This window comes from Ovis canadensis, chromosome 10 (assembly GCF_042477335.2).
Source record: "Ovis canadensis isolate MfBH-ARS-UI-01 breed Bighorn chromosome 10, ARS-UI_OviCan_v2, whole genome shotgun sequence".
NCBI classification, from domain to species: domain Eukaryota; kingdom Metazoa; phylum Chordata; class Mammalia; order Artiodactyla; family Bovidae; genus Ovis; species Ovis canadensis.
In genome coordinates, this window is record NC_091254.1 from 85,977,970 (window position 1) to 86,003,070 (window position 25,101).

The 25,101-nt window shown below is 42.9% G+C and overlaps 1 protein-coding gene across 2 annotated transcripts in view; it reads right to left on the minus strand.

Annotated features, from left to right (window-relative positions):
* Positions 1-25,101, minus strand: part of LOC138446665 (ATP-binding cassette sub-family C member 4-like) — a 171,159-nt gene that overhangs the window by 127,800 nt on the left and 18,258 nt on the right. For both annotated transcript variants that reach the window (XM_069601885.1, XM_069601884.1), the window contains exons 4-8: positions 14,051-14,275; positions 10,271-10,360; positions 7,628-7,791; positions 5,015-5,140; positions 3,421-3,670 (exon numbers count right to left, since the gene is read on the minus strand). In XM_069601885.1, coding sequence (XP_069457986.1) covers positions 3,421-3,670; positions 5,015-5,140; positions 7,628-7,791; positions 10,271-10,360; positions 14,051-14,275 — 855 coding nt within the window. The remainder of the gene's footprint in view (positions 1-3,420; positions 3,671-5,014; positions 5,141-7,627; positions 7,792-10,270; positions 10,361-14,050; positions 14,276-25,101) is intronic.

Genomic DNA, 25,101 nt, shown 5'->3' on the forward strand with positions numbered 1-25,101 from the left:
ACCTGATGATGGAGACAGAGGCTGGGATGATGGCTTTCAAGTCAAGGAAAGCCAAGGTTTGCCTGCGACCACTCAGAGCTGGAGGAGGGAAGAAAGGATGTTCCCTTATCAGATTCAGAGGGATCATGACTCTGCTGACAGCTTGATTTCAGACTTCTAGCCTCCAGGACTGTGAAACAAAACATTCCTGTGGTATTAAGCCACATGTTTTGTGGTACTTTGTATCAGCAGCCCCAGGAAACCCATACAGAGCCTCACAAGGATTCTTGCATGAGAGAAAAACAAATGACCCCTGTAAGCAGCTTTAGCATGGGTACCTCTGGGACCCACAGGTAAACCAAATCCTAACTCATATGGGGAAAAACTGAAACAAGTATGTGAGGATGTTTGAGAAAGAAAACGGCACATAAATAGTAATCTACTACCTTAAACATCTTGACACCCCATCTATCATGCCTCAGAATCAAAAATGTGATTGTAAACTTCTACTTAAAAAGAAGAACTGGTAAAAACTGAATATGAAAACCCTTGTGCAGGAAAAGAAAGACAGGATCCTTGCATTTCTGTCAAATATCAGCTGGTGGAAGATGCTTTCATTTATTCCTTCCTTCTCTCATCCAAGTTCACTGAGAACCTAACGCTGAGCACAGTGACTCCCACCCGCCCAGAGCCTGTGTCCACCAGGAGGCAGGATGGACAGAGAGTGGTCTGAGGACACGTTTGCAGGCTTTCAACCACCACAGCCTGAGTTCTCTCTCCCCAACACCATCGTCAGCCAGGTACCAGCTCTTGCCTGTTCTGACACAACTGATCTCTCTCCCAACTCTCTTTTCCTCTTGAAACAACATAATTTCAGAATCTCACTCACTATTAGTTATTTCAATAATGCAACTTTTCTTTCGCTGGTTCCTTCCCCAGTCCTCCCCAACACCACTGATCCCACCCCAAGACTGCTCCCTCCTGATCTCCTTACAGCCCCTCAGAGAGTGTCCACAAGCTTAACACCACCCCCGCCAAGCGACTCACCTGCACCTAAGTCCACGCTCCCTAGGAGGCCTCTGCCTGGACACCCTGAGTACTGACCCCACCCACCCTTCTGGTCCATCTCAAATACTAACCCTACTGAAACCAGCTCAGCACATCCCCAGCTGGCACTGCCCTCCCTACCTCTGAATCCCCTGAGGAATCCTAAGTCACACAGAGGGGAGACACTACATCATTCGTGTGCTTTTACAGTCCCAACTCCAGCTAAGACCTAGCCTTGCACAGTCAGCCCATCGAGGGCATCAGCTAAAGGAAGGAACAGACTGCATGGCTGTTCAAACCATCTAACCGCTGACTGCACGGCTACAGCCTCACATAGTCTAAGCTGACACAGCAACAGCAAAAGGTGATGAGACAGGCTGGGACCTGGGACCCTCTACGGGAGTGCTTGCATCTGGACAAACGTCTCCTAGAGCAACAAAATACAAAGAAACCATGAGAGACTAAACACACCTGCACACATGCAAAGGCAATCACGAACAGTGAGACACAAAACACCACAAGCCAACTGGCATTTCTGAGCTGCTGGGAGCAAAGCAGGGAACTGTGCACGATCCTGGCACATGGCACCTACAAGACGGGGGGCAGATCACTTAAGTCACCCCTGTGTCTCAAACCACTAAGCCTCCCCTACCCTCACCCCACTTAAGGAACTAGCCCACTCTTCTCAAAGTGTCAACGGGGCATCAGTTTCTTGTTTTCATACTTTGTGCTGCAGCACAAGCCTCAGTGAAGCCTTGCTTGAGTTTCTCGTCTGGCCTATTATCAACTTCTATTGATTAAAAAGACCACAGGCCCTGGAGAGTAATGTATATGTTGTATATTTGGTCTAGACAGAATCAAATTCCAGTTTCAGCTTAAGCATGTAACCAAGACATCAATACTCAATCTGTATACATTAAAATAGAAACAGTATTGTAAAGTAAAATAAAGATAAAAAAAAAAAAGAATAGAAACACTCCACTTTCAAACAAAAAATAAAGAAAAGGAAAAGTATGCCCCATGTGAAGAATTAAATTTATTGAGCACCTGTCCACAAACAATACCTCTGAGGTGAACAGATGTCAGTCTTCCAAGGGTTAAATGAGACCCCCATTCTACACATGATCAGCTTGTAAGGGCGCCAGAAGTGCTGGCTGGATTTTTCTCCAAGACTTTGTCTGATGACTAAGCTGAAATTAAATGGCCAGTAGAGCCATGAATTGCAGACCCAGAACAGGTTATGCAGGAAAGTTGATACTACCAAAAAGACTGACTTGCTTGTAGCTGGTAATGGAAAACATCCTCAGAGACAGACTGTTACTAGATGTTAAAGTTACTAAAGACTTTCTTTGTGTGTGTTTGTGTGTGTGTATATATATATATAAAACGTCTTCTTTATTCATCTGTTGAGGGAAATTTGTGTGTGTGTGTGTGTGTGTGTGTGTGTGTGTGTGTGTGTGTTTTACTTTACAATAGTGAATTGGTTTTGCCATACATCAGTATGAATCTGCCACGGCTGTACACATGTTCCCAATCCTGAACCCCCCTCCCACCTCCCTTATGAGTGCTTTGAAGTTGAGATCTTTTGCAATCCTATTGGAGTCATCCAAGGCCAGGACCATGGGCCCTGCTTCCTCACTTAGAGAAAATTAGACAGAGTTCTTGGGCTTATGAGGTCATAATAAATCATTCGTTTTTACAGAGCTGAGTTAATCTTCATTTTAAACAGAAATACTTGAGCACCTACTGTGTACCAGGCCCTTGTGTGACTACTTAGGGACATTTAGTTTAAAAGAGGAGACAATAAGTATGGTCGGAATTACAAGTTTGAAAGGAAGAGGGCAGCTAGAGACAGGCTTAGACACCAAGTAAAATAATGGCAGGAATAAAAATGCAGAGATCAGAAATCAACAAGAAAACATCTTTTGGAGGAAAGACTCCATTTTTAAACACAGAGAACTAAGTGAATCTGAGGCCACTCTTCCTGCCCAGGAACAGGAACTTCTCAGCAAGTTCCTCCCTCCCGGCCCAGAGAGGAATCCTAGTCACCCCAGGACTGTGCACCGTCGCGGCCTAGTCATTCCAGTCAGCACAGCAGATGCATCTGTTTGCTTCTCCTGCTTTTAGACATTTCAATCGTCCTGCAGCCATCACTGCACATCAAGAGCCTGTGCTGCTGCCATTTATGCTACTGGCCCTAAACAAGCATGGATCTCACAGTACCTTTAACGCACTTTACCTAAGAAAATAAGGGAATACATACATTTTGGAAAGCTTGCCAGCTTGGCACTGAAAGAGTTAAATCTCACCTAACTGGCACACAGTGATACCACATAAAAGAGATATTTTAGGTAAAACCTGCATATAACTTTAAAAAGTTATTTTTCACTAAACCTTGATTCTTTGGATGCAGACGACAGCCTCTGACACCTTCTCGATGGCCATGGGGAAGTAGAGGGTGCTCGAGAACCACAGAGCCTCAAACAGCATCACCACCACAAACGCTTGGCTGGCTGTGATCCGGTTGTCAAGGAGCTCATTGGTGATGAAGGTGACAAAAATCATGATTTTGCTCACAGTGAAAAATGATGCCAAATTCATGCCTCTAAGGTAGGAACTTTTCAGAATCTTGGAAATTTCCTTACTGTAAAAAGAAAGTAGGACAAAAGTTTTATAAGAAGCATCAGCATACAAGACATGAATTCAGTGCCCTGTGTAAGTGGCCCCTTTCTAGGGAATAGACACAGATTAAGATAAACCGTCCCTCACATCATGGAGACATTAGCATAGTGCACACTCAGGGGTCTGCCCGACACCAGGACCACACACTTCATCCTCACTTCACTCTTTCGAGTAAAAGGAGGCTTTCTGTCACAATTTCAAACATTTTGGGTCAATCCAACAGGGTTTGAACATTCTTTCAACAAACATTCATAATCACAAGTCTGTGCCAGGCTCCTCACAGAAAGACACAGCCTGTCCCCTCCAGGTACTCATGAACTTGTGGGCAAAGAGTATTAGCAACCACAAAATTGGGAGACAATAGACAGAGACCGTCATCACAGCCCCCAAGGGAGCCCAGAGCTGGGATATGTAACTCGGAGCAGTGGAGTCAGGGCAAGTCACACACACATGGACCCTGAAGATGAGCTGGAGTCAGTCAGGCTTGGAGGCCATAGTAGAAGGAAGATGGGCTCAGCCTAGGTGCAAAGTGAGAGGTGACAAGGTGGGGTCACAGAAATGCTCACCAGATATTTAAATGAAAGATGGAAAAACAGTCTAAAAACATGAAGCAGAAAAAAAAAGGGACAGTATTTTCATAGCTCCATTTGAATTGAATAATAGTGATTCATGAGCTTTCATGGTGGTAAGGAATCCACCTCCAATGCAGGAGACATGGGTTCAATTCCTGGGTCTGTAAGATCCTCTGGAGGAGGAATGGCAACCCACTCCCATATTCCTGCCTGGGAAGTCCTATGGCCAGAGAAGCCTGGCAAGCTACAGTCCATGGGGTCACAAGGAGTCAGATCCAACTGAGTGACTAAGCATAGAGCAATGAACAATAGTGATTCATACAGTTTGGCTCAATACAAGTATACCAAGTCTCTATGATCTTCCTGGTTATCAGCCATCACCATAAATTACAATTTTAGTTTGAATGTCATTGTCTCAAATATTATGTTAAAAGCATTGCTTATTGGGATTTGAGGTATTAAGTACTACTTAGAATTTCATTTCTATATAAGTAAGAAGCATATATATTTTTTCCTTTGAGAAGATGGCAAATGAAAGAGCAGGTTAAATGATGTCTCCACTATTCTTAACCCTCCTGCAACATGTAGGGGGTGCAGTGAACAGTCAGTATTTAAGTTCACCTTAATGTGAAGATGAACTGAAATCCTTCTTTGGTAAGACATCTAAAGTATCCAATAAAATAGGAAATAAAGCATGAAAATATGGAGTGACATCTATATATATATAAACTTACCTTCTCAGTCTGGTAATACGGTCTATAAATGACTTTTCCCAAGCATTCATTTTTATTGTTCTGATGCCAGTTATGACTTCGCTCATGGTCCTGATCCTCTTGTCTGTGAGAGCAGCAGTCTTATTCCTGAGGGGACAGACGTGAGATGAGCCTCAGTGACCACAGCCCAGCTTCCCTCAGCAGAGGCAGCAGGAGTGGGCAGGGGGCGGGGCCAGGACTCAAATCATCCTCTACAGCGCTTTTGCACTTAGAACACAGGCAGGTCCTACTCAGAGTACAAATGGAGAAAAAGGCTTCAACTAGGAAGTCAACCACTCAGTCCATTTCAAGAAGTAACTTGGAGAATGTGCAGCATCGGCTAAGAAAGATCTGAAATGTGTCAGATACGAACCATCTGCTCAAAGAGGTCACGGCAGAAAGACACCCAAGAAGACAGTCTGTGCTGTAATAAAATAGGAGAGAAGTTCTGGGGAGCAGAAAAGATGCGGCTGCTAATTCCACCAGGAAAGGAGAACAAGAAGAGCTTCAGAGACCTGGTAGCAGTGGAACAGGGTCTCGAAGATAGGGAGTATCTATCTCTCCAGCAAAGACAGGGCAGGAAATTCCAAATATAGACACCAAGCACAGAATTACACACACAACACAAGAACTCAGTGACCTTCAAATAGTATAACATCACCATCACCTGACAACCACCCACCTCCAACCCTCTGGGACCTGCTTCAGTCTAACTCAGCAGCAGAAGGCTCTTCACCGCCAGCCACTTTTCTGTTACATATGCTGCTGTGGCTGTGGGGCTTCATGAAGACACAATGAAGATCAACCTGGCCCTGGGGGTGCTTATAACTTAATGGAAACATGAATAAATACCTGAAAGGCTCCAACACAAGCATAAAAAAATATATACAGTGAGAAATGGGGCTACAAGATTATTACTATTTATTAATATTTAAATAACTTGGACATGGGTAAATTCTGCTGAAGGAAAATCTACTTTTTCAGACACAGTGCCAAGAGGACCCAGTGAATGCCTTTCTTGTTCCCATTTCAGGGTCAGCCTTCAGTTTAAGGCTGGAGCCTCCACTGGCTAAGCCTGTAGGGTTTGCAACTCACACAAAGAAGAAACTAGAGAAGGCATTTGTCTTGTTTTTGAACAAAAGCATGAAGCAGACTGTGGATGTTACCAATTACATATCAATTTTTTAAAGAAGTGTTTCTTTTGAAACTAGAACACTTTCTAACACCATACACAAAAATAAACTCAAAATGGATCAAAGATCTAAATGTAAGACCAGAAACTATAAAACTCCTGAGGTGAACATAGGCAAAACACTCTCCGACAAAAACCACAGCAGGATCCTCTATGACCCCTCCCAGAATATTGGAAATAAAAGCAAAAATAAACAAATGGGACCTAATTAAACTTAAAAGCTTCTGCATGACAAAGGAAACTATAAGCAAGGTGAAAAGACAGCCTTCGGAATGGGAGAAAATAATAGCAAATGAAGCAACTGACAAACAACTAATCTCAAAAATATACAAGCAACTCCTGCAGCTCAATTCCAGAAAAATGAATGACTCAATAAAAAATGGGCTTAAGAACTAAATGGACATTTCTCCAAAGAAGACATATGGATGGCTAACAAACACATGAAAAGATGCTCAACATCACTCATTATCAGAAAAATGCAAATCAAACCCACAATGAGGTATCATTTCACGCCAGTCAGAATGGCTGTAATCCAAAAGTCTATAAGCAATAAATGCTAGAGAGGGTGTGTAGAAAAGGGAACCCTCTTACACTGTTGGTGGGAATACAAACTAGTACAGCCACTATGGAGAACAGTGTGGAGATTCATTGAAAAACAGGAAATAGAACTGCCTATGACCCAACAATCCCACCGCTGGGCATACACACCAAGGAAACCAGAATTGAAAGAGACACATGTACCCCATTGTTCATCGCAGCACTGTTTATAATAGCCAGGACATGGAAGCAACCTAGATGTCCATCAGCAGATGAATGGATAAGAAAGCTGTGGTACATATACACAATGGAGTATTACTCAGCTATTAAAAAGAATACATTTGAATCAGTTCTAATGAGGTGGATGAAACTGGAACCTATTGTACAGAGTGAAGTAAGCCAGAAAGAAAAACACCAATACAGTATAATAATGCATATATATGGAATTTAGAAAGATGGTAACAATAACCCTGTATGCGAGACAGCAAAAGAGACACAGATGTATAGAACAGTCTTGGACTCTGTGGGAGAGGGAGAGGGTGGGATGATTTAGGAGAATGGCATTGAAACATCTATAATATCATATATGAAATGAATCGCAAGTCCAGGTTCGATGCATGATACTGGATGCTTGGGGCTGGTGCACTCTGATGACCCAGAGGGATAGTACGGGGAGGGAGGAGTGAGAGGGGTTCAGGATGGGGAACACGTGTATACCTGTGGCGGATTCATGTTGAGTATGGCAAAACCAATACAATATTGTAAAGTAATTAACCTCCAATTAAAATAAATAAATTTATATTTTAAAAATAAATAAACTCAGGCTAAAAAAAAATAAAATAAAATAAAAGAAGTGTTTCTCTTACCGGAGTGATGAAAACAACTTCCCAAAGCAGCTTTGCAAAAGCAGAAGAATAATGAGAACCGCAATCCCGGCAAGACATGATATTCCTATTTCCATCCAGAGCAGGGCGATCACTGCGACAGCCTGCAGTGGCCCCACCCACAGATAGTGCAAGAACATCATTACCTTAAAGAGAAAGACAAAGCCTTCTTCAGTTCAGTTCAGTTCAGTCGCTCAATCCTGTCCGACTTTTGCGACCCCATGAACCACACCCCACCAGGCCTCCCTGTAAATTACTAACTCCCGGAGTTTACCCAAACTCATGAGTAGGTGATGCCATCCAACCATCTCATCCTCTGTCATCCCCTTCTCCTCTTGCCTTCAATCATTCCCAGGATCAGGGTCTTTTCAAGTGAGTAAGCTCTTCGCATCAGGTGGCCAAAGTATTGGAGTTTCAGCTTCAACATCAGTCCTTCCAAAGAAATCCCAGGACTGCTCTCCTTTAGGAGGGACTGGTTGGATCTCCTTGCAGTCCAAGGGACTCTCAAGAGTCTTCTCCAACACCACAGTTCAAAAGCATCAATTCTTCAGCACTCAGCCTTCTTCACAGTCCAACTCTCACATCCATACATGACCACTGGAAAAACCATAGCCTTGAATAGACAGACCTTTGTTTACAAAGTAATGTCTCTGCTTTTTAATCTGCTGTCTAGGTTGGTCATAACTTATCTTCCAAGGAGTAAGCATCTTTTAATTTCATGGCTATAGCCACCATCTGCAGTGACTTTGGAGCCCCCCAAAATAAAATCAGCCACTGTATTTGCCATGAAGTGATGGGACTGGATACCATGATCTTCATTTTCTGAATGTTGAGCTTTAAGCCAACTTTTTCACTCTCCTCTTTCACTTTCATCAAGAGGCTTTTTAGTTATTCTTCACTTTCTGCCATAAGGGTGGTGTCACCTGCATATCTGAGGTTATTGATATTTTCCCCGGCAATCTTGATTCCAGCTTGTGCTTCTTCCAGCCCAGCATTTCTCATGATGTACTCTGCATATAAGTTAAATAAGCAAGGTGACAATATACAGCCTTGACGTACTCCTTTTCCTATTTGGAACCAGTCTGTTGTTCCATGTCCAGTTCTAACTGTTGCTTCCTGACCTGCATATATGTTTCTCAAGAGGCATGTCAGGTGATCTGGTATTCCCATCTCTTGAAGAATTTTCCACAATTTATTGTGATCCACACAGTCAAAGGCTTTGGCATAGTCAATAAAGCAGAAATAGATGTTTTTCTGGAACTCTATGCTTTTTTGATGATCCAGCAGATGTTGGCAATTTGAGCTCTGTTTCCTCTGCCTTTTCTAAAACCAGCTTGAATATCTGAAAGTTCACAGTTCATGTATTGCTGAAGCCTGGCTTGTAGAATTTTGAGCATTACTTTACTAGCATGTGAGTTGAGTGCAATTGTGTAGTAGTTTGAGCATTCTTTAGCATAGCCTCTCTTTGGAATGGAATTGAATCGCCAGTCTATGTCTGACGCAGGATGCAGCATGCTTGGGGCTGGTGCATGGGGATGACCCAGAGGGATGTTGTGGGGAGGGAGGTGGGAGGGGGGTTCATGTTTGGGAATACATGTAAGAATTAAAGTTTTTAAAATTTAAAAAAAAAAAAAAAAGAAACCAATAAGGACAGAGTATCTAGCCAATATGCTCTGAAGGAACAGACAGGAACCAAATAGAAATGATCTCACTGGGTTTTCAACCTGCTAAAGCAGAAATCCAAGTGTCCACCCCAGATGACACTGTTCCAGGGCAGCACAGGGCTGATTTCAGGGATGTCCCGGGAGAATCAGACCAGCAGCAATGAAAGAAGATGTAGATTTTGACCACAACACAGATGAGCTCAGGGCTTGCCCAAATGCTCTCCATCCCAGAGTTTAGCCCCATCTCTCCTGGGCTCCCCAGCATCCCAGGAAAGCCTGTTATGGTACTTACTGCTCTCTCCAGTAATTACTTCTATATTTACCTCCCTGAGAGACTGTGGCTTCTATGGGGCAGAAACTAAGCTTTATTCATCCCTGAAAGTGAGTAGGGGCCTTACTTCATGTTTGATGAATTAATACTTGAAAGAGAAGTGTCCACTACAACACAGATCTGACCAACAGCTACGATGTTCTGGGTCATGTGATCTATGCTTAAGGTCAGTGGAAAAAAGAGTGTGTGGGGACAGCAGAGAAGAAGTTGTGTCTGGGGACCACCCACTTGAAGGCTCCCTATGCAGCAGGCACTGAACAGGGTGCAGGGGAAAAAACAATCCCTGACCACCAGGCCTTCATCACCTAGAAGAGGAGGAAGACAGTTCAGCAACACCTACACCACGTGCCAAGAAGGGCCGCTTCAGGAGGACCCCTTAGGACACTAACCACGCTGGGCAAAAACACTGCTGCCATTTATTATTAGAAAAACAAAACTCTCACTTAGGAAACAGTACAAAGAATTACATCGAAGTTGCACGCAGAGAAGTGAAAGTTGGATAAATAGAACCTTTGTCTAACATCCTCACAGAACCCTGGCTGACACCAAACCCTGGCACCTGGCATCCTAATAAGCTGAACCCAGTGAGAAGGATGGGACATGGAAGAGGATCCCTCAGGGGCAGCTCACCTGGTCAAACCTGTTCACATCGTTGGACAGCAGGTTGACTACCTGGCCTGTGGTGGTCTTCCCCATGGCCGAGCTACTCAGGCGAAGGGCCTGAAATGAGAGAGGGAGACAGAGATCAGGATTCCTAAGGTGATACCAAGTCATCTTAGAATATAACACAACGGAGCATGCGTTCTAGGGTCGTGAGTGGTGTCAGCAGGAGCAGGATGACCCCTGACAGCAGGGCTCTAGGGACCCTTGTTCAGCCTCTAACTCCTCAGTGTGGGGGCAGCCCCAACCACAAGGACAGCAAAGGGAGGAGCAGGAGGTAGAAGCAAAATCCACCCCTTTTTTCAGTGAACTTGGACCTGCCTGAAGGTTAAGGGGTGTAGGTTTAGACTTAGGAGCCAACTAAGTAATTTTCAGCCAAATTAAATGAGACTGGAGAGGTTGCCTTAGGAAAGAAATTCTGAGATTTGGATTCAATCATTCATTTGGTGGGTTACAATATTTTAATACTTTGGGCTTAGTTTCCTCATTCTGAAATGAGCAAGTATAATGTTCAAAACACTGTTCCTGTGAGGAAACTGTGGTTTTGATGCCAGTCTGCTGATTTTACAAAATACACAACCCGTGTTGCTCAATCCCTTTATTTAGTAAGATAAATGCCATAGAGATCTGAGGAAGCTGAAAAGACACCAGGAGCTGCTTCAACAGACCACCAATTGGAGCTACTGATCCAAACACAATGTCATACTTCATAAGAAACTTTTGCTTTACTCCTCAAGCTAAAGAAGAAAACAATGATCAAGTGAGAATGTAAAATGATATAACCACAATGGAAGAGAATATGGAAGTTCCTCAAAAATTAAACATGACATTAGCATACAATACAGCAATTACACTACTAAGGATACACTCAAGAAAACTAAAAACACAAACTTGAACTGACACTTTGTACACTCATAGTCACAGCAGCTATGTTCACAATAGCGAAAAGGTGGAAACAACTACCCATTGACAGATGAGCAAACACACAGAATGTTGCATAGACCTATAATGGAAGATTATTGAGCCTTAAAAAGGAATTAAATTCTGACACCTGCCACAACACGGATGAACCTTGAAGACATTGTGCTACAGAATATAAGCCAACACAAAATGACAAACACTGTATGATTCCACTTACATGAGGTACTAAAGTACTCAAATTCACAGAGAGAAGCAGCAGAATGGTGCTGGGTATGGGGAGAGGGGTTGGGGAGTTAGTGTTTAATGGATGCAGAAGTTCAGTTTGGGAAAAAGATAAAGTTCCAGAGATGAATAAAGGTGATGGTTACACAACAATGTCAGTGTACCTAATGTCACTAAATGTGGTACTTAAAAGGAGTGAAAATGGTCTACTTTACACTGAGTGTATTTTACCACCACCACCACCACCAGAATAACAAAAACAATGATCAAAAGCCAAAGGTAATTTTATCAAAGCTCTGGAAATGTATTAATCAATAAATGGCAAGTCATTTTTATATATGATACCTCCTTCACAATCATTCAAAATTCAGCTGCAAAGAGCACAAAATGCTGAATGGGCCATTTTAGGAGTGGAATATGTGCAGTCTTAGAGACCTCCTGGAGACCTGCCCCAGCCTGGAATCCATGGTCAGAACAAACTATGGCTACGGGCTTAGCAGCCACTCCATTTCTAATACCCAATCTGATTCCTCCCCAGGACCAGGGATCAGGAGGTGGGGCCTGAGCATGAACCACAATTCAGAGGGGCCTTTCAGAGCTGCTTGGCAGCACCAGCTGTGCCCTAAAGAATCAGTCCACCTGTAACCTTTAAAGAAGTGTCTTGTTTCTGCACCCCAGCAGGACTCTAGATGCAAGGCTGTGCATGAGGAAATTTGTCTTTTCCAGGTTTCTGAAATTTCAAGTTATGTCTATGTTATAATCCCTATAATTTCTGACTTCATATAGGGCCAACATTTAGGTAAAATCAAGGCAGTAAATGAACTTCTTGGGAGATATTTACATTCACATAAGCCAATGTGCCAGGTCAGATCACATTTCCCAAAGGCAAGATTCCAAAGTGTGGTGGGAAGAGGAAGAAACACAGGTAGACCATGGCTCACCTGTGCAGCCAAGAGTCAGCTTTCACCAAACCATCACCTCACACCTAACTTAAGGTTTCACAACACGGTTTGGGTAAAATTTCGCAACTATTATGAGAGTTAAGTATGATCTGGAAAGACAAACATTTAGCCAATTTGTGGGGAAATCTGAGTATCCATCTCCTAAATGGTTAAAGATGCAACAGAATAACAAAGACGATGATAAACGACAGTGAAGACCTCTGCCTGCAGTTTGCAAGCACAGCTGCAATTTCCACATCACCCAGAAGGAAAGCAGCTCAGACGCTGTTGTCTGACAAGACAGTGAGATGCCAGGTACCCAGTTTCACACAATCCTGAAAAGTACAGGACTCTGCTCAAGGAAAGATGAGAAGACATCTCACTTTCTGCTGAAAAAAGTATTCTGAAGAAGCAGAAGCTCTAGATAAGCAGCAACCAGGTAAAAGAAGCAATATTTTCAATTTAAGCTGCTTTGTTTTATCTTTCAATGAGGACTTTATTTATTAATAAAAATTGCATATGTTTAAGGTTACAACATGATACTTTGGTATAAATACACACTGGGAAATGATTACTGTAGTAAAACCCTTTAAAGTATCCACTACCTAATATAGTTATCCTATTTAACATGTGTGGTGAGAACATTTAAGATCTACTCTCTTTGAAAATTTCAAGGATATAATACAGTCAAATAAGGCTTTTTTTTTTTTTAACAGTCCAAGGCAAAGACATATCCAGGATCAAGTTTATACTGAGCCCTTCAGCTCTTGACACTGATATATCTGTGGCAATACCTTTGTAAAGATATCTGAAAGCCTTACTCTTTTTACACTAGTTTAGGCAAGGGTAAACTATGGAAAAATTTCATGGCATTCCTCAATATAAAATCACTAAACATGTTAAATCAGTTCTTATTAAAACTGCTACAATGCATACCAAAAATAAAAGGAAATATTGTATCAAAATAATTTAAATGAAAAGCAACAAATTCTCTCTAGAATTAATAAAACAATGTAAAATTTCAAGTTTCATCTCAAATATCCTATTTTCTCTCATACCATTAACAAAAATTATCTATAAAATATAAGGAGTGAGTCTATATTTAGCATGAATTCTCTTTATATTTTCCCCTAGCAAACATAATTATATTGAATATAATTAGATGGGTCTTTTAAAATTAGAATCATTCCCTTTATCAAATACATTCTCTGCTCTTAGATATAGTTTTATAGATCCAATCTCTGAAGTTCACTTTTAAACACAAATTTGATATAACTGAAGGTATTAATGGACAACAACAAAAAATTTCCATAAACAGCACTATGGGATTTGGGCATGAAGACATTGAAAATCAACTTGATACTTTTAATACCTATTCTTGAATATTAATTTAATATTTTATAGTACAAATTTAGTGGTTATTTTGTGACAGCCTATGGCTAAAAGTTGTAAAGGACGGCCCACACTTGATTTCAAAAGGAAACTTTTCATTATGTATTGGTAAAGTTTGCTTCAACAACAATAAACTTGGCTTGATGCAAAAGCAAGCTTCTCTAGGAAGGTGAAAATGATCCCACTTGCAAAATTTGTAATTTACAGAGAACTTTCCCCAAATGTTCCTGATCCCTCAAGAAAGGAACACACAATGGTACCTAGTGACACTCACCTTGCGGTAGATCATGTGGCACACGGCTACTCTCAGCCTCATCCCCACGCGCTGCATGTGATAGAAGTACAAGTGGTGCAGGACGGCCCACACGAGCACGCAGGCGCTCAGCCCTGCCGCGTAGCCGTAGGCTTCGTGCAAAGCGGCAGAATCGGTGGGATCGTAGTTTTCAACATAACTAATCATTTTCCCCAAAAATATGGGTTGAACTACTCTGGTGCCTTCCTAAAAGGAAAGAAAAATGTCTAATTAGAAATGTCAGTTTTCCTTTACACAAGATTTACTTTTGTCATTAGCATGTTTAAAATACATTTTGACAAAATGCTACATGTGTGACTAATTTAAAAGAAAAATATGCAGATCTATTATCTCCTGTAAGACAAGTAGACAACAGTTTTAACCTGCAGGTAAAATTTTCCATTCAAACATAGTAAAGCCTTAGTACCTTGTGCTTAGCACACCGTAGATGCTCAATAAATATCACAAACAGCACAATACCAACTGAGCCTTAAGATGAATAAAGAAAAAAGTGGCAGAAGAAAAGGAAGAAATCTGCTTCCACAGAACAAGCCTGCTAGCGGCCTGCCCCTGTCCCCCATACTCTCAATGTCCCAGCCCAATAGAAAGTCAATGCGGTTCACATATGGGAGACAGGCTTTCATCACCTTCTTCATGAATCCTTATGAACTGAGACACTGGCACAAACACATCCACTCTTTTCTACCCCAAATTCCACATGTAGATCAAGGGAATGGAAACCAGCTTTGGCTGGAGCACCACAAAGAAACCAGGCTTGGCAGCTCTGCAGGTTCTCAGCTCCCGAGAGCACTGCCTCAATATGTCTCTACCCTCTAGAAGTTGGAATGTTCCTTGGAGTGAAAAATTAAACATGGTGGAGGCCAAGCTAAAAAATCATGTCTTCCGTAGTTCTTGAGCCACCATCCATTGAAGTTGGTGGTTTGGAAGAAATGTTACCAGTCCTCTCTTCCCCAAGGCCTAAACCAATTGACTCAGGGTGCACTGAGGCTTCCATCCTGAGTAAGACTTAGGGAAAGCAACTTTCTTTCCTAAAGAAAAATGCAAAGGAACAGCAACACCCACCCACCCACCCTGCCAAACAGCCACTCCACCTCACAACGTACTTCTCTCCAGTCACCCCTGGAAGGTCCCCTTCTTCCTAGGTCCCCTTCTTCACCATCAAGGAAAATCATTCAACAAATCCAAGTTACCAAAACTAAACACCTTGGGCCACAATATCATTTCCTCCACAGACTTCTTAAAAGACAAAATGTTCAAAGTTTGGAAGTCTTTCAGGAACAGGGGTTTCCTTTCTCAGCCATCCCTCATTGCTAACACAGACAGGGGAAGCTTGGCTGACCTGACAGCTGTGCTCTGATAGCTCTCCTCTGTCTGAAGCTGAGGAACCCACACACAAGAGGAGGGAAGGTGAATCCATAACACCAAACAACAAAAAAACTAAGCATTTCCTGCTCAGCCAACCAGTGCCTGATCAGGATATTTATCAAAAGATGTCCCCATCCCTCACATGGGTTCTCACTAAACCTTAATGTCTTGTCTACACAAATGAACACATGTACACACACACGTCAACAGAGTGCACCAACTGCCTCTGCCTCCAGGAAGTCATGGAGATTTTCATCTACTATAGAGGATAAAGGGAACACTATTTAGTTGAAGAAGTGTGAATAAGATGATCAGAACTGAGTAAAATGTAACTGATACATTTCCACCGTGTCCTGTCATCCATCCCAAGAGGCACAGAGAGCTCTTAGAAGAGTCCTTCACACAGTGGATTGTCAAACACACTGTTGATAGAGTTTCCTGAGATGGAAATGTGGAGGCCACACAGAGAAGCAAGAACATCAAACTGTACACACGGGCAGTCCCAGCCCAGGTGTCCCCAAGGGCAGTCCAGTGCTGGAGCCACAAACCACCAGAAGCCCAGCAGTAATATCTGCCATCCCAAACTTTCCTGCAACTTATGATTCTATTTGGGAAACACTGTTGCCTGTTACTCAGCTCTCCATTTGAGCTTAACATCCCTGTAACTATAGGAGAAATAAGAATAATAGCACTCACCAAAGATAATATGAATAATTCAATAAATCCAGCAAAAAGGAGTGTAAATAAAGGCAGGTCATTACTGCCTAAGCATATCTGGAGTTTTTCGCTGAGAAACAATATTTAATAACCTAGCTGAGGGACTTCCTTGGTGGTCCTTTAGTTATGACTCCACACTCCCAATGTACGGAAACTTGGTTCAATCCCTGGTCAGAGAAGTAGATCCCACATGCAGAAACTAAGACCCAGTACAGCCAAATAAATCAATTAAATACAAAACAAAACCAAAAAACAGTTGGAGAAATAGCCTTATTAAGGTAAAATACCACTTCATGGCTTATATCTTCCACTCATCTGTGAATTCTTTTTATTCTTGATAATGATTATTATTTAATTGGGATAGAAAATGTTTATCTTTCAAAAAGATAACAAAGGATTTCAAACATGAACTGTTACTGATGCAGTTTGGGAGGAGAGTCATTTATTATTTTTAAGCACTCTTTTGGGACTTTGATGACTCAGTGGTTAGGAATCCATCTCAAAGCAGGAGTTACAGGAAATGCAGGTTTAATCCCTGAGGTGAGAAGATCCTCTGGAGGAGGAAATGGCAACCCACTACAGAATACCTGCCAGGATAGTCCTACGGACAGAGAAGACTGGTGGGCTACAGTCCCTGGGGTTACAAAGAGTCAGACATGACTGAGTGACACAGCACACATGCATAACTCTGCCTCCAGCAAGGAGCCAGCAACTCAGAGAAGCGACAAAAAGTGCAATGCACAAGGAATTTCCATCCTGGCACAAGTTGCAACTATGGAAAACAGAAAATTGATATTATGCTCCATATGAAAAATAGCAGCAAGTAAAAAAACAATTTTCCAGTAATTTCTCTCAAAAAGTAAATCCATCACCTCCACACATAAGGAAAGGTTAGAGATGGAGAGTCATTTGGCAGGACAGCTGGCAGCAGCATTTGTAATTTGTGAGTGTTTCCATTTCTGAGGCAAACCAGGCAAAAGTTTGTCCAGCTACCAGAAGATTCAGGTCAGTTCAGTTCAGTTGCTCAGTCGAGTCCGACACTTTGTGACCCCATGAATCGCAGCACACCAGGCTACCCTGTCCATCACCAACTCCTGGAGTTCAATCAGACTCACGTCCATCGAGTCAGTGATGCCATCCAGCCATCTCATCCTCTGTCGCCCCCTTCTCCTCCTGCCCCCAATCCTTCCCAGCATCAGAGCCTTTTCCAATGAGTCAACTCTTCACATGAGGTGGCCAAAGTACTGGAGTTTCAGCTTTAGCATCATTCCTTCCAAAGAAATCCAAGGGCTGATCTCCTTCAGAATGGACTGATCGGATCTCCTTGCAGTCCAAGGGATTTTCAAGAGTCTTGTCTAACACCACAGTTCTAAAGCAACAATTCTTCAGCGCTCAGCCTTCTTCATAGTCCAACTCTCACATCCATACATGACTACTGGAAAAATCATAGCCTTGACTAGATGGACCTTAGTCAGCAAAGTATGTCTCTGCTTTTGAATATGCTATCTAAGTTGGTCATAACTTTTCTTCCAAGGAGTAAGCGTCTTTTAATTTCATGGCTGCAGTCACCATCTGCAATGATTTTGGAGCTTAAAAAAATAAGGTCTGATACTGTTTCCACTGTTTCCCCATCTATTTCCCATGGAGTAATGGAACCAGATGCCATGATCTTCATTTTCTGAACGTTGAGCTTTAAGCCAACTTTTTCACTCTCCTCTTTTACTTTCATCAAGAAGGTCTTTAGTTCCTCTTCACTTTCTGCCAAAAGGGTGGTATCATCTGCATATCTGAGGTTATTGATATTTCTCCCAGAAATCTTAATTCCAGCTTGTGCTTCTTCCAGCCCAGCATTTCTCATGATGTACTCTGCATATAAGTTAAAGAAGCAGGGTGACAATATACAGCCTTGACGTACTGGTTCCTATTTGGAACGAGTCTGTTTTTCCATGTCCAGTTCTAACTGTTGCTTCCTGACCTGCATACAGGTTTCTCAAGAGGCAGGTCAGGTGGCTGGTATTCCCATCTCTTGAAGAATTTTCAGCAGTTTATTGTGATCCTCATATTCAAAGGCTTTGGCATACTCAATAAAGCAGAAATAGAGATTTCTCTGGAATTCTCTTGCTTTTTCCATGATCCAGCGGATGTTGGCAATTTGATCTCTGGTTCCTCTGACTTTTCTAAAACCAGCTTGAACATCAGGAAGTTCACGGTTCACGTATTGCTGAAGCCTGGCTTGGAGAATTTTGAGCATTACTTTACTAGCATGTGAGATGACTGCAATTGTGCAGTATTTTGAGCATTCTTTGGCGTTGCCTTTCTTTGGGATTGGAATGAAAACTGACCTTTTCTAGTCCTGTGGCCACTGCTGAGTTTTCCAAATTTGTTGGCATATTGAGTGCATCACTTTCACAGCATCATCTTTCAGGATTTGAAATAGCTCAACTGGAATTCCATCACCTCCAATAGCTTTGTTCGTAGCGATGCTTTCTAAGACCCACTTGGCTTCACATTCCAGGATGTCTGGCTCTAGATTAGTGATCACATCTTCATGACTATCTGGGTCGTGAAGATCTTTTTGTAGAGTTCTTCCGTGTATTCTTGCCACCTCTTCTTAATATCTTCTGTTAGGTCCATACAATTTCTCTCCTTTATCGAGCCCATCTTTGCATGAAATGTTCCCTTGGTATCTCTAATTTTCTTGAAGAGATCTCTAGTCTTTCCCATTCTGTTCTTTTCCTCTGTTTCTTTCCATTGATCACTGAAGAAGGCTTTCTTATCTTTACTTGCTATTCTTTGGAACTCTGCATTCAGATGCTTATATCTTTCCTTTTCTCCTTAGCTTTTTGCTTCTCTTCTTTTCACAACTATTTGTAAGGCCTCCCTGTCTGGGAGCCATTTTGCTTTTTTGCATTTCCTTTCCATGGGGATGGTCTTGATCCCTGTCTCCTCTACCATGTCACGAACCTCAGTCCATAGTTCATCAGGGACTCTAGCCATCAGATCTAGGCCCTTAAATCTATTTCTCACTTCCACTGTATAATCGTAAGGGATTTGATTTAGGTCATACCTGAATGGTCTAGCGGTTTTCCCTGCTTTCTTCAATTTAAATCTGAATTTGGCAATAAGGAGTTCATGATCTGAGCCACAGTCAACGCCTGGTCTTGTTTTTGTTAACTGTATAGAGCTTCTCCATCTTTGGCTGCAGAGAATATAATCAATCTGATTTCGGTGTTGACCATCTGGTGATGTCCATGTGTAGAGTCTTCTCTTGTGTTGTTGGAAGAGGGTGTTTGCTATGGCCAGTGCACTTTCTTGGCAAAACTATATTAGTCTTTGTCCTGCTTCATTCTGCATTCCAAGGCCAAATTTGCCTGTTACTCCAAGTGTTTCTTGACTTCCTACTTTTGCATTCCAGTCCCCTATAATGAAAAGGACATCTTATTTGGGTGTTAGTTCTAAAAGGTCTTGTAGCTCTTCATAGAACCGTTCAACTTCAGCTTCTTCAGCGTTACTGGTTGGGGCATAGACTTGGATTACCGTGATATTGAATGATCTGCCTTGGAAACGAACAGAGATCATTCTGTCGTTTTTGACATTGCATCCAAGTACTGCATTTCGGACTCTTCTGTTGACCATGATGGCTAGTCCATTTCTTCTGAGGGATTCCTGCCCACAGTAGTAGATATAATGGTCATCCGAGTTAAATTCACCCGTTCTAGATGATTTTAGTTTGCTGATTCCTAGAATGTCAACAATCACTCTTGCCATCTCTTGTTTGACCACTTCCAATTTGCCTTGATTTATGGACCTGACATTCTAGGTTCCTATGACTAAGTGCACGTGGCAGCAGGGGCCAGAGCACTAAGTGCGGCTGAGAGCTACCCCACATCCGAGGTCGGGGCAGCGGCCTAGAGTGCTAGGCTGCGACGGCCCAGGAACAGCTGAGAGGAGCTACCCTGCGTCTGAGATCAGGGGCAATGGCCGGGAGGTGATACCCTGCATCCAAGGCCAGGGACGGCAACCGGGAAGAGAAACCCCACACCCAAGGCCAGGGGCAGCAGCCAGGAGGAGCAACCCCCCATGCAAGGAGTGGTGGCTGTGTGGGTGCAGGAGGGCCTAGAGGAGCCATCACACATTGAAGGTCAGGAAGGGCAGTGGGAGGAGATACCCTCATGCAAGGTAAGGAGCAGCGGCTGTGCTTTGCTGGAGCAGCCGTGAAGAGATACTCCACGCCCAAGGTAAGAGAAACCCAAGTAAGATGGTAGGTGTTGCAAGAGGGCATCAGAGGGCAGACACACTGAAACCATAGGCACAGAAAACTAAACAATCTAATCACACTAGGACCACAACCTTGTCTAACTCAATGAAGCTAAGCCATGCCCATGGGGCAATCCAAGACAGGCAGGTCATGGTGGAGAGGTCTGACAGAATGTGGTCCACTGGAGAAGGGAATGGCAAATCACTTCAGTATTCTTGCCTTGAGAACCCCATGAACAGTATGAAAAGGCATAATGATAGGATACTGAAAGAGGAACTTCCCAGGTCAGGAGGTACCCTATATGCTACTGGAGATCAGTGGAGAAATAACTCCAGAAAGAATGAAGGGATGCAGCCAAAGCAAAAACAATACCCAGCTGTGGATGTGACTGGTGATAGAAACAAGGTCCAATGCTGTAAAGAGCAATATTGCATAGGAAATTGGAATGTCAGGTCTATGAATCAAGGCAAATTGGAAGTGGTCAAACAAGAGATGGCAAGAGTGAACATTGACATTCTAGGAATCAGTGAACTAAAATGGACTGGAATGGGTGAATTTAACTCAGATGACCATTATATCTACTACTGTGGGCAGGAATCCCTCAGAAGAAATGGACTAGCCATCATGGTCAACAGAAGAGTCCGAAATGCAGTACTTGGATGCAAATGTCAAAAACGACAGAATGATCTCTGTTCGTTTCCAAGGCAGATCATTCAATATCACGGTAATCCAAGTCTATGCCCCAACCAGTAACGCTGAAGAAGCTGAAGTTGAACGGTTCTATGAAGAGCTACAAGACCTTTTAGAACTAACACCCAAATAAGATGTCCTTTTCATTATAGGGGACTGGAATGCAAAAGTAGGAAGTCAAGAAACACTTGGAGTAACAGGCAAATTTGGCCTTGGAATGCAGAATGAAGCAGGACAAAGACTAATATAGTTTTGCCAAGAAAGTGCACTGGCCATAGCAAACACCCTCTTCCAACAACACAAGAGAAGACTCTACACATGGACATCACCAGATGGTCAACACCGAAATCAGATTGATTATATTCTCTGCAGCCAAAGATGGAGAAGCTCTATACAGTTAACAAAAACAAGACCAGGCGTTGACTGTGGCTCAGATCATGAACTTCTTATTACCAAATTCAGACTGAAATTGAAGAAAGCAGGGAAAACCGCTAGACCATTCAGGTATGACCTAAATCAAATCCCTTACGATTATACAGTGGAAGTGAGAAATAGATTTAAGGGCCTAGATCTGATGGATAGAGTCCCTGATGAACTACGGAATGAGGTTCGTGACATTGTACAGGAGATATGGATCAAGACCATCCCCATGGAAAGGAAATGCAAAAGAGCAAAATGGCTGTCTGGGGAGGCCTTACAAATAGCTGTGAAAAGAAGACAAGCGAAAAGCTAATGTGAAAAGGAAAGATATAAGCATCTGAGAATAGCAAGTAAAGATAAGAAAGCCTTCTTCACCCATCAATGGAAAGAAATAGAGGAAAACAACAGAATGGAAAAGACTAGGATCTTTCAAGAAAATTGGAGATACCAAGGGAACATTTCATGCAAAGATGGGCTCAATAAAGGAGAGAAATGGTATGGACCTAACAGAAGGAGAAGATATTAAGAAGAGATGGCAAGAATACACAGAGGAAGTGTACAAAAAAGATCTTCACGACCCGGATAATCACAATGGTGTAATCACTCATCTAGAGCCAGACATCCTGGAATGTGAAATCAAGTGGGCTTTAGAAAGCATCACTACGAACAAAGCTAGTGGAGGTGATGGAATTCCAGTAGAGCTATTTCAAATCCTGAAAGATGATGCTGTGAAAGTGCTTTACTTAATATGCTAGCAAATTTGAGGAAACTCAGCAGTGGCCACAGGACTGGAAAAGGTCAGTTTTCATTCCAATTCCAAAGAAAGGCAATACCAAAGAAGGCTCAAACTACCGCACAATTGCACTCATCTCACATGCTAGTAAAGTAATGCTCAAAATTCTCCAAGTCAGGCTTCAGCAATACGTGCACTGTGAACTTCCTGACGTTCAAGCTGGGTTTAGACAAGGCAGAGGAACCAGAGATCAAATTGCCAACATCCACTAGACCATAAAAAAGCAAGAGAGTTCCAGAAAAATATTTATTTCTGCTTGATTGACTATGCCAAAGCCTTTGACTATGTGGATCACAATATACTGTGGAAAATTCTGAAAAAGATAGGAAAACCAGACCACCTGACCTGCCTCTTAAGAAATCTGTATGCAGCTCAAGAAGCAACAGTTAGAACTGGACTTGGAACAACAGACTGGTTCCAAATAGGAAAAGGAGTGCATCAAGGCTGTATATTGTCACCGTGCTTATTTAACTTCTATGCAGAGTACATCATGAGAAACGCTGGACTGGAAGAAACACAAGCTGGAATCAAGATTGCCGGGAGAAATATCAATAACCTCAGATATGCAGATGACACCACCCTTATGGCAGAAAGTGAAGAGGAACTAAAAAGCCTCTTGATGAAAGTAAAAGAGGAGAGTGAAAAAGTTGGCTTAAAGCTCAACATTCAGAAAACGAAGATCATGGCATCCGGTCCCATCACTTCATGGGAAATAGGTGGGGAAACAGTGGAAACAGTGTCAGACTTTATTTTTTCGGGCTCCAAAATCACTGCAGATGGTGACTGCAGCCATGAAATTAAAAGACGCTTTCTTCTTAGAAGAAAAGTTATGACCAACCTAGATAGCATATTCAAAAGAAGAGACATTACTTTGCCAACTAAGGTCCATCTAGTCAAGGCTATGGTTATTCCAGTAGTCATGAATGGATGTGAGAGTTTGAGTGTGAAGAAGGCTGAGTGCCGAAGAATTGATGCTTTTAAAATGTGATGTTGGAGAAGACTCTTGAGAGTCCCTTGGATTGCAAGGAGATCCAACCAGTCCATTCTGAAGGAGATCAGCCCTGGGATTTCTTTGGAAGGAATGATGCGAAAGCTGAAACTCCAATACTTTGGCTACCTCATGCGAAGAGTTGACTCATGGGGAAAGACTCTGATGCTGGGAAGGATTGGGGGCAGGAGGCGAAGAGGATGACAGGGGATGAGATGGCAGGATGGCATCACTGACTTGGTGGATGTGAGTCTGAGTGAACTCTGGGAGTTGGTGATAGACAGGGAGGTCTGGCGTGCTGCGATTCACGGGGTCGCAAAGAGTTGGACATGACTGAGCAACTGAACTGAACTGAACTAATGCAATATTGCTCTTACAGGATCGGACCTTGCTTCTATCACCCGTCACATCCACAGCTCGGTATTGCTTTTGCTTTGGCTCCATCCCTTCATTCTTTCTAGAGTTATTTCTCCAGGGCACCTCCTGACCTGGGTAGCTCCTCTTTCAGTATCCTATCATTTTGCCTTTTCATACTGTTCATGGGGTTCTCAAGGCAAGAATACTGAAGTGGTTTGCCATTCCCTTCTCCAGTGGACCACATTCTGTCAGACCTCTCCACCATGACCTGCCGTCTTGGGTTGCCCCGTGAGTATGGCTTAGCTTCATTTAGACAAGGCTGTGGTCCTTGTGTGTTTAGATTGACTAGTTTTCTGTGCCTATGGTTTCAGTGTGTCTGCCCTCTGATGCCCTCTTGCAACACCTACCATCTTACTTGGGTTTCTCTTACCTTGGGCGTGGAGTATCTCTTCACGGCTGCTCCAGCAAAGCACAGCTGCTGCTCCTTACCTTGGATGAGGGGTATCTCCACACCACCGCCCTTCCTGACCTTCAACATGGGATAGCTCCTCTAAGCCCTCCTGCGCTGGTGCAGCCATAGCTCCTTGGACATTGAGTTGCTCCTCCCAGCCACCGCCTCTGACCTTGGACGTGGGGTGGCTCCTCCTGGCCATCGCCTCTGACCTCAGAAGTGGGGTGACTCGTCTCGGCCGCGCTTAGTGCGCTGGTCGCAGCAGCCAGCCATCTGCGCTTTGCGCCGCTCGCAGCAGCCGCCTGAGCTTAGTGCACGGGTCGCAGTAACCGCCTGCTCAATGTTCTAGTCCAAGTATTAAGACCAAATGAAATAGTGGTGTGAATCCCAAGGATAGACCAAATTTCAGAAGACTCTGCTTGTCTTGGAGAGTTTCTCAGAGAGGCAAGGAGTGGCTGTGGCTCGCCCTGGGGACACAGACACTTGTGGCAGCCATTCCCGGGAGCTGCCCCACCACGTGTACACTGGTGTGGGCAGACACCACCAAGGAATTCTCTCATCTGGACATTCCTGATTCTCACTATCAATTAATAAGAAATAAAACAACTGAGAAAGTATTCAGTATCAATCATGGAGCTAACCGAATTGAAACTTTCTTGATAAGCAGGAACAAGGTCAAACACTGTCCCTTAAACCTTTCCTCTCTGACATCAATCTATAACCACATATATATTCTTTCCACAAATCAATTGAGAATATAGTTCTTATTGTCTCACAAGAATTCTCCACAGTTCTGAAATCATAAAGGATCTTTTAAAAAGCTGAATTTAATACCACAACATCCATTATTTAGGATTATCTGAGAGTCTGAATCTCTGAGGCAGACTTTTTATTTTGGCCACACCCTGTGGCATGCAGAATCTTAGTTCCCAGTCCAAGGAACAAAAACCCTCATATCTGCATTGGGGGCATG